Source organism: Perognathus longimembris, chromosome 28 (assembly GCF_023159225.1).
Source record: "Perognathus longimembris pacificus isolate PPM17 chromosome 28, ASM2315922v1, whole genome shotgun sequence".
NCBI lineage: Eukaryota > Metazoa > Chordata > Mammalia > Rodentia > Heteromyidae > Perognathus > Perognathus longimembris.
Window position 1 is genome coordinate 75,459,367 of NC_063188.1, and position 9,958 is coordinate 75,469,324.

Here is a 9,958-nt window from a genome sequence, read left to right on the forward strand (position 1 = left end):
CCTGGCAAAGTCTAAGTGTTGCTTCATTATTTTTTCTCTTTTTGTTACATTGTATCTGGAGTTGTAGTGCAACAAATACAAGATATGTAAACATATTCCTGACTATACTCTCATGGCAGCAGTTGACTCACAATTCTCTTTGGTAACAGAAGAGATCTATCTATCTATCTATCTATCTATCTATCTATCTATCTGTCATCTATCTAGTCAGTCGTGGGGCTTGAACTCTGGGCCTGGGCACTGTCCCTGAGCTCTTCAGCTTAAGGCTAGTGCTCTACCACTGGAGCCAGTTTTCTGGTAGTTAATTGGAGATAAAGAGTCTCAGGGACTTTCCTTCCTGGGCTGGCTTTGGAGCATGATCCTCCCATCTCAGTCTTCTGAGTAGCTGGATTATAGGCATGAGCCATCACCCCAAGCAACAGAAGAGATTTTGAGCAAGAAATCACAAAAAGTCAGCCTCGCTAAGATCCAGGGACACTGAACTTTTAACCATCCTTCTCTTTACTTCTCTATTTGAAACAAATTCCTATTTCACTTTCATTAAAATTATGGAACTCTGTGACAAAATATGCCCCCCTACAACTATGATGTAATCTTCTATCATACATCATTTTTTACCGTAAACATAAAATAGAATGATCGCTTAATATTAAAAGTAATAACAAGAAAAAACTCTCAACACACTGGAGATATGGCATATAAATATGGAGTGTATATAGATAATGTAATAACCATATTGGTCTTTCCGATATACACACAAAGAAGGCCACATGTACAATTTTATTATTTGCATTTAAAATTTTTGAATTGTGATAAAAATCCATTTGTATAATTTTAAATATTCAAGTAGCCACATTAAGAAAGTAAAAAGAGCCATGTATGATGGTACATGACTGTGATCCCAGCATTTAGGAGGCTAAGAAAGGAGAATCAAATATTTGAGGCCACTACAAGTTTGAGATTTACAAACTAAGCCACATAATAAGGTCATTTTCAAAAAGAAATCCATTTAGAAAATAAAGTGTAAAAAGAAAGAGGTAACATTAATTTTAGTAATGTATTTCCATTAACCAAATTTACTCAAAATTTTAATGTGTAGTCATGATTAAACTATTAATATGGATAGGGGTAGGGATCTAACAGTACATGTTGGCCTAAACAAATGTGAAACCTTGAATTCAATCCCCACTACTGTTAAAAAATGTAATCAAATACATTAAGTTTTTGTACTGTGCCTTTAAATTATGCTTTTTATTTTATATTCCTAAACCATCTCAATTTGGATGCCAAAATTTCCATGGCTACATTGAAATTTGTAATCTTAACAAAGTAATAGAATAATGCTTAGTGGAAAATGTTTTCTTTTACTTCTGTTCAAACTAAAATTTAAATAAACTAAGAAATCAATTCCTCAGTTGCACTAGCCTTGTTTAAGTGCATAATAGCTAATATAAGTAGTAAATACCATATTGGTCAGTGCAGATCAAGATTATACAAGGCAAGATAAACTGGCCTCTAGTAAATTAAAAGGAAATAATAAAGCCAGACCCTGGTGGCTCATATGTGCAATCCTAGCTGTTCTGAAGGCTAAAATCTGAGAATTGTGGTTTGAAGCCAGTCCTAGCAGAAAAGTTCATGACACTCTTGTCTCCAATTAACCACCAAAATCCAGAAGTGGTGCTGTGGCTCAGTGGTAGAGTGCTAGCCTTGAGCAAAAAAGCTCAGGGACAGCATTCAGGCCCTGAGTTCAAGCCTGAGGACTGGCACCAAAGAAGGCAAAGAAGCAAAAGGAAATAAGATCAGTACTAGGTAGGTAGTTTTCAGAATGCATAAGGGAACCAAGAAAGAGGAAGTGGCTGCTGAGAGATAGAAAGTGAATAAACCACAATATTGGAAGTTTTTGCAGGAAAATTTTGTTTATTAACTTATCATTTAACTACATAAATGAACATTATGCACTCATTCCCAAAGGACTCTTACTTCTCCTATTATATTTAAAAAAATATATTATAATCCTTAAGGCAACCTGAGTTACTATTCCTAATTTCTCAGCTTCTCAATGTTATTTCTTTGTATACATTTCTCTCTATAAAAGGCATTAATACTTTCTTCCAATGTTGAAGATGTTTTGAAGTCAGTTAAAAAATATCTCCACTATATGTACATTCCGTTACCATCCCACTGACATTAGTCTTCCTTCATGCTTCATCATATCACACCTTGATTGCTAAAAAACATTTCTATTTTTTCTATTTCTAATCTTTACACACTAGATACCTTGATTGCTTTAACATTTCTTATTTTCATGGAATGATTCCTTTATTAAAACATTTACTGGCCAGGTGATGGTGACTCACACTTGTAATCCTAGCTACTCAGGAGTTTGAGATCTGAGGATCACAGTTCAAAGCCATCCCAGGCAGGAAAGTCTGTGAGATTTATCTCCAATAAACCACCAGATAGAGTGCTGGCCTGAGCCCAAGCTCTGAGTTCAAGCCCCATAACAACCCCCCAAACCCAACCAGCCAAACAAATAAACAAAAAACATTTACTTACTGCCTGTCATGTGTGTTCATGGTAAACTACATATTATTCTGTCATTTATCATTCCACCATTTTTATACCAAATTTAACTTTTCTCTGCTTTTCTTCTCTAATTGTGTCCAGTATTGATTTTCTATCTCCTATCAGCTGTGATTTTCTTAAAGGTTAGAGTCTCATATTCTTCTTCTCATAGAACCCTCAATATGGTATCTTGAATTTTGTACAATGTTCCTTAGTAAGCATGTGTTAATTTGTAATAAATATAGTGGAATCTGCAACTTACAAATTTCCTTCTCATCCACTTCTTGGATAGAAAAATAGATTACATAATTTATCTATATTCCATGCTACTACTCAGGCATTTGTTATATCAATTATACTCAAAGGATAAAAAAACAGTATGGCCAATATTTTTTTGCAGTGCTGAGGATCAAACACAAGGCCATGTCCACGCACTTTACCAAAGTCATTATATTCTTAACTCATAACCAGTACAATTAACCTAGCCATTAGAAACAGACTTCGTAATTTATCATGTTGCCAAGTTTTCAATTGAGAAGAATTTTTTTTAAAACACAGTACTTGAAGAGAAAAGTGAAAGAAGGGCATAAAATTAGAACAGATATCATTTTTTAAAATGAATGCAAGCTGGATGCTGATGGCTCACCCTTTAATACTAGCTACTCCGGAGGCGAGATTAGAGGATCAGCATTTGAAGCCAGCCTGGACAGGAAAGTCTATGAGATTTTTTATCTTCAATTAACAGGAAAAACGCGAGGAGTAGAGCTGTAGCTCAAGTCGTAGGGCACTAGCTAGAGCAAAAATCTAAGAGACAGCATCTAGTCCTCCAGTTCAAGTCCTAGGTCATGTACAAAAACAAAAATAAAATAAATGATAGCAAATTTATACCACCAACAAAGGAAACTAAAATTCTTACATTAAAAGCACAAAACTATTCTCCACTATTACTGGGTAAAGGTATTAAAATAGTTTGAATATATTTGTTCAATAGTTTTGTAAGCCCATGACCAAATAGATATCTACTATCTCTGAGAAAGAAGTATTTGTCCTAAAAATCCCAAGTGAATATTTTTTTTATTATTTTTATTAGGAGGAAGTTGGTTTAAGCAATTAAAAATGAAGCCAAAACATTAAATTATCTTTATGTTTATAAATTTATTTGATTTTCCAGACATGTGTATTCATTTCAATCCTTGACATACATATTTACTAGACACAAAAAATAGTGCTCTATTAAGAGGAATTAATTAATAACATTTTTAAATATATTTGAGGAGTACAAATATTTCCAAAGCAAAGAGGAAAAAATGTTGAATGGGTAAACACAATGAAATCTGAAGTACATCTTTAATTTTAAAATGTATTTCTACATTTCATTGTTCATTGAATGAATACAACAATTTCTAAATAGATATGAGTCTGTAGGGTATGGTTGTATACCACCACACTCAATACAGAAACATTTAATAGTGGCAAATTTTTAGCACACTTCAAAAGTGCTACAACTCTCATCCACGGATATCTACATGCAAATACTACTGAACTAGTACTTTAGAGCAAATAAAAAAGTATTAGAAGAACTCCCTGGCAAAATCTTCTTAAAAATGGAAATAATTAACCAAAAACCACTTTTCATCTGAACAGCATAGAAAATAATCTCCTTTATGATCTGAATCATATATATATACATAGTAATATCTAAGGTCAGAATATAACTTCTTACTCTACACACAGAAGTGCAGTGTACACTCAGCAAATGTTAATATCAGAAGAAATTGTTCCATGAGAAGAATGTCTGAGGGATTGTGACAGGAAAGAAATCTATCCATTAAAAAAATTAAAAAAGCAAATGCATGACAAGGACTGAAATGCACATACAAGGGAGTATCCTAAAGAGAAAGTAACAGACTAATTAATGTGACAGCAACAAGTAATTATGATTCAGTAATGAATCATGAAAATCATGGACAGGAGAAGTAAAAAGAGTTTGTCTTCCACGTTTGAAGCTATACATAGAATTGTCAGCCAGTCAAAACCCAGTTGGAGTTTGAGTTGGCTAGATTATAATAAGAAACACAGACATTGCCAAAACTACTTCACAGGGTTGGTCTGAACAACAAATAAAATACAAGTTATAAAAATATTTCACAAATGACAAATGCTACACTCGATAGAGTTAACACAATATGCAGATACAAACTTTCCTTTTCTTCAACTGTGGAAAGCTATAAACAATGAGCATTCCAGATCACAGAAAGGAATAGTCTCTGCCCCATTACCAGATTCTCAGGAAAGCATAGGCTGGCTTCACAGTCTCAGAGAAACCTGACATCAGAAACAGAGAGAATGATGTTAACAAATGGACCAAGTGGAGAGGTATACAAATAAATAGGTGAGGAACATGTCCACTCCTGGCATTTCCCACTCTTTTAGGAAGAAAATTATTCAATATTACGAACAAAAGAGATTCATTTCCCTGTTTCAATCTGAATCTCAAAAACCATTATTGCCTGCACATGAGTAGGATTGAATTATCTCTTTTTTTTCCTTTATATATAACAGGAAAGTTTGAATGGATAAAATGATGGCATAAAGTCATCAAATTAAGCCCAAATATATAATGTTTTTACTTCTATGTTCAAATCAGAAACAGCAGAAAAGCAGGGGCTATATTAGGTATATGCATCCACTGATCAGTTACACCTAAGAAATTGAGACGTGTGATTAAACAACCTGTTGTACAGTACAGGACACAAATTGTGCATCCTGGGTCTGTTTCATGTCAAATACCTGTGCTGAAAATCTACACAGACTCCCATCATCAAGAGAGGTGAAGAAGGGCTGGGGATATAGGCTAGTGGCAAGAGTGCCTGCCTCGGATACACGAGGCCCTAGGTTCGATTCCCCAGCACCACATATACAGAAAACGGCCAGAAGCGGCGCTGTGGCTCAAGTGGCAGAGTGCTAGCCTTGAGCGGGAAGAAGCCAGGGACAGTGCTCAGGCCCTGAGTCCAAGGCCCAGGACTGGCAAAAAAAAAAAAAAAAAAAAAGAGAGAGGTGAAGAAGATTTATTTCTTAATAGTTTTATGATAATTTAAGTACATATTTTGGCATTGAATATTTCTATTAAAATTTATAAGTGTCCAAAACAGCATTCATGCCAATACTTAGTAATTCTCCCATAAAAATTCATCATGTCCGAAGCAAAAGTAATCAAGAATCAATGTGTTCATTGGAAATGGTTGACAGTATGAAAAACAGAGAAAAATCTGACACGATAAGCCACCTAGTAAAAGAACACAACACAATTCATGACACATTCATGCCAAAAACAATATTCCTTACTTGATCAAGTTAATGATTAAACTACTACAATAAAGAAAAGCTGGGCACAGGTGGGTCATGACTGTAATCCTAGCTACTCTGGAGCCTGAGTTCTGAGGGTTGTGGTTCAAAGCCAGCCCATGCAGCAAAGTCCATGAGATGCTTATCTCCAAATATCCACCAAAAAGCCAGAAGTGGAGTTGTGGGACTTCAGTGCTAGAACACAAGCCTGGAGTAAAAAAGGTCAGGGACAGTGCCCAGTCCCTGAGTTCAAGCCCTAGGAGGACCCCAAAAGTAAACATCACCATAAGAATAACACAAGCAAAATTTACATTGTGGCAAGTACTACACGAAAAATAACCTAATTTTTTAATGAATAAAATTATACAAATATTTGAATGGGTTTATATATAGATACAAAACATACTTGAGACCAATTCACATCCTAAATATAAAAATATTAAAACACATTGAATTTATTAAACAACTGGAAGTTTGAAGACTGCTGGAATATTTACTCATAACAAGGAATAACTGTCAATGTTAACTATGATAGAAATGTATGTTTTTGAAGGACCTCAAAACATTTAAAGATGTATATGGAATATTTGATAAAATATTTAGCAATTCTTCCAACATAATAGTTAAAAGAAATACAGGACTTACATAATTAAGATGGTTCATGAATTAGTAATTATTGAATGGGGGGGGCCAAATACAAACATGACCACTGTAACATAATTTAACTTTATACATGTTTGTAAAAAGAAAAATAAAATCATCATTATAAGACATCCCAAAACTTTTGAAGGAAACAAGCGTATTATCAAGGGAAAAATGAGTTCAAAAGACCATGGAGCAATCGAATGAAACCACCTCCTTTTATAAATAAGGATATTAAGGCTCAGAGAAGTTAAGTGACTCCCTGAGGGCCACAGAACTTGTCAGTTGCACTCAAGATGAGAACGAAAATCTCCACACTTGCAGTCCAGGGAGGGAGGGAGGGAGGGAGGGGCTGTTTGGCAAAGCAGTGAGAAAGCATCCCACAGCAAGCAGGAAGCATTGGGTACAGCACCCCCTCAAAGACCAGCGAGCAGGCGAAATAAAAGCAAGCCCCCCAGCCCCGCGGCAGGGAACGGACAGAGTCGGTTCATACCAAAAAGGAGCTGCCCGCCACTGCGATCAGATCTGTCTCTTTGTGACAGCCGTGGTTTCCCGTGGGATTGGTGAAGCCAAACTGGCTGTCTTCCTCCTGCGCGAAGAAGTCCGAGTCGGGATGCACGTGCCAGTCGGCTTTGGCGGGAGTCAGGAGTTCTGAGACACTGTTTTCACAGAGGGTGCTGGAAGGAGTCAGGGCCTCCGTGTCCGCTGTCAACTTGCTGCTGGGGGTCAGAGCCTGGGGCTCCGGACTTGCACTCTTCATGGCCAGACAGCTGAGGGAGCCCAGGGGCCCCACGCTCCCATTGGAGACATCTTCCAGATCCAGGGGGCTCTGCTGAAAGCCAGAGGCCGTGGTTCCGAAGAAGAGGGAGGTGTCTAGGCTCTGGGGCAGGTCGCTGGCGGCCCTCAGGGCCCGGGCGTCCACAGCGGGCCCCAGGGCGTCTGGACTGCTGGCCGGGAGGCTCCCGGCCAGAGTGGAGCTCACGGAAGCCACGTCGATCGTCAGGATGCCCGAATTGACCAAGGCCGTGTCCAGCACAGCAGAGGCAGAGCCGGCGCCAGGCACATCGGAGAAGAGAGACGCTATCTCGGGCCCGCTGAGGTCACTGTGACCCTGGCTGGTCAGCTCGCTGCTGGGCGTGAGGGAATTGGCCGCCTCGAGCTTCGCCAGGAGATCCTGGCCCAGGTTGTGCCTCTTGGCCATGTGGGTCTTCATGCTGTGCTTGGAGGTGAAGAGTTTGTTACAGGTGGACACAGGGCAGCGGCTCTTCCACGTGTCCACGTCCTGCAGGTGCTTCTTGGAGTGGATGTAGAGGCTGCTGCGGGCCGAGAACCTGGCGCAGCAGCCTTCCACGGGACACACGAAGGGCTTGGTGCCCAGGTGGGTGATGCTGTGGCCTTTGAGGTGCTCGGCCCTGGTGAAGGACTTGCCGCAGCCCTCCACGGGGCAGGTGAACCTGCGGTCGTCCTCATGCTTCCTCTTGTGCCGCAGGAGCTTGGACATGCTGGTGAAGTTCCAGCCGCAGCCGTCGAAGTCGCAGAGGAAGGGCCTCTCGCCCGTGTGGCTGCGCAGGTGGATTTTCAGGCGGCAAGCCTTGTCGTACTGCTTGCTGCAGCCCGGGAAGGAGCAGGCGAAGAGCTCCTGCTCCCTGAAATGGGCGCGGTTGTGGGAGAACAGGGCGCTGACGGTGATGAAGGTCTTCTTGCAGCCCGAGAAGGCGCATTGGTAGGGCCTCTCGGGCTCGAAGTGGCTGCGCTGGTGGGTGCTGAGCTTGGCCTGCGTGGGGAAGGTCTCCTCGCACACCTCACACTTGAACGAGTTCTCCTGCTCGTGGCCCTTCATGTGCGCCTTGAGGTTGTACACGGTGGTGAAGCTCTTGCCGCAGCCCTCGACCGGGCAGCCAAAGGGCCGCAGCTTGTCGTGCGACTGCAGGTGCCGCTTGAGCTTGTAGGACGTGGTGAAGGTCCAGCCGCAGCCGCCCAGGGGGCACTTGAAGGGCCGCTGGCCCTGGCTGCTGCTGTGCGTCAGCAGGTGCACCTTCAGCTGGTGCTTCTTGGCGAACGTCTGTCCGCACTGCGCTTCGGGGCACAGGTACAGCACCACGCCCGGGTGGCCGGGCACCAGCGGCCCGCGGGGGCTCTGGGCGGCCGCGGCCGGGCCCTCCGCCTCCTCCTCGGGCGCCGGCGCGGGCGCCGACGCGGGCTCGGCCGGCTCGGCCAGCAGGAGGTCGGGCGGCAGCTCGGGGCAGTCGCCCAGCTGCGCAGCGGCGTGCGGGAAGCCGGCCGGCGGGGCGGCCGGACTCCCAGGCTGCGGCTGCGGGAAAGGCGCGACCCCGGGCTCCCAGGCGGGCAGCGGGGGCGTGGTCAGGGTCAGGACTCCATTCTCGAAGCGCAGCAGCAGGTCCTGGTTGTGGATGGTGATGGTGCCCGCGAAGGCCGCCGCGGGGCCCGGCGCGGGGCTCAGGCCCGGCACGGGGCCCGCCACCGGCACCGACACGGGCACGGGCACCGGCACCGGCACGGGCACCGACACGGGCACCGGGGCCGCCGCCACGGCCGACAGCCGGCGGGGGGCTAGCGCGGGGCGGCCGGCGGGCCGCGCGCCGCTCTCGCCCCGCTGGGGCCCCAGGCCCGCCTCGGCCTCCTCCCTCCGCACCGGCCCTCCGGCCTGCTCCGCGCCCGCGCTTTCCACGTCGCCACCCACCGGGTCGAGCAGCAACAGGAAAAAGTCGTCGCCTCCGCCGCCGATCGCAAGATCCGGCCTGGGCGCCAGCGGGCTCGGGCTCGGGCTCGGGCCAGGGCCCCGCGAGGCCCTGTGGGCCTCCTCGCTCCGCGGCCTGGCCGCGCCATCTTGGGCCCCCCGGAGCAGAAGGAGGCGGCGCGCCGGGGCCTGACAAGCCGGCGAGTTGGGGCCTGGGTGGACCCCGCCGCCGCCGCCCGCGGGGCTGCCGCCGCCGCCGCCGCCGCCCTGCGCCGTCCGGCGAGCCAGCAGCAGCCTCGGGATTTCCATCTCTGTGTCGCTGAGGCTCTGCTGGAACCGGAGCCGAGGCGGAGGCGCGACCCCGCCCCCTGCCGCGGGCCCAAACATGTTCCTCAAAGGAAAAAAAAATGTGCAATGCGCAGAAACTGGCCCTATCAGATATTAAAACGTGTTTAACGCCATCGTGATTTAAATATTCGGGTCCTGGCTCTCTGCAACTGCGTGGAGAGCCCGGGGGCACAGCCCCCTGTAAAGAAATGAGGGCCCCTGTTGCTCTTAGGAAGTCGCCAAGGGCATCAGACCCACGGGGGGAGGGGGGAAGCAGATGACAGCTCCTCTGCTCCTGGAGCTGCAGCACCTAGGCGGTCTGGCACACAGGATGACTTAAGTCCCTACCTCACTGCCTACAGAGGAAATTAACATGTTCCT

At 44.7% G+C, this 9,958-nt stretch overlaps 1 protein-coding gene across 1 annotated transcript; it reads right to left on the minus strand.

The window, feature by feature from the left end:
* Positions 1–3,703: 3,703 nt before the first annotated feature.
* Positions 3,704–9,926, minus strand: LOC125344220 (zinc finger X-linked protein ZXDB-like). Its single transcript, XM_048336836.1, has 2 exons — positions 7,046–9,926; positions 3,704–4,890 (listed from the first exon to the last, which is right to left on the minus strand). The coding sequence occupies exons 1-2, from the start codon at positions 9,635–9,637 to the stop codon at positions 4,873–4,875; spliced, it is 2,610 nt and encodes an 869-aa protein (XP_048192793.1). The 5' UTR covers positions 9,638–9,926; the 3' UTR covers positions 3,704–4,872.
* Between the last annotated feature and the right edge of the window lie 32 nt (positions 9,927–9,958).

Coding starts and splice junctions, on each gene's coding strand:
- LOC125344220 (XM_048336836.1), bottom strand. CDS start 9,637: ATGTTTGGGCCCGCGGCAGGGGGCGGGGTCGCGCCTCCGCCTCGGCTC.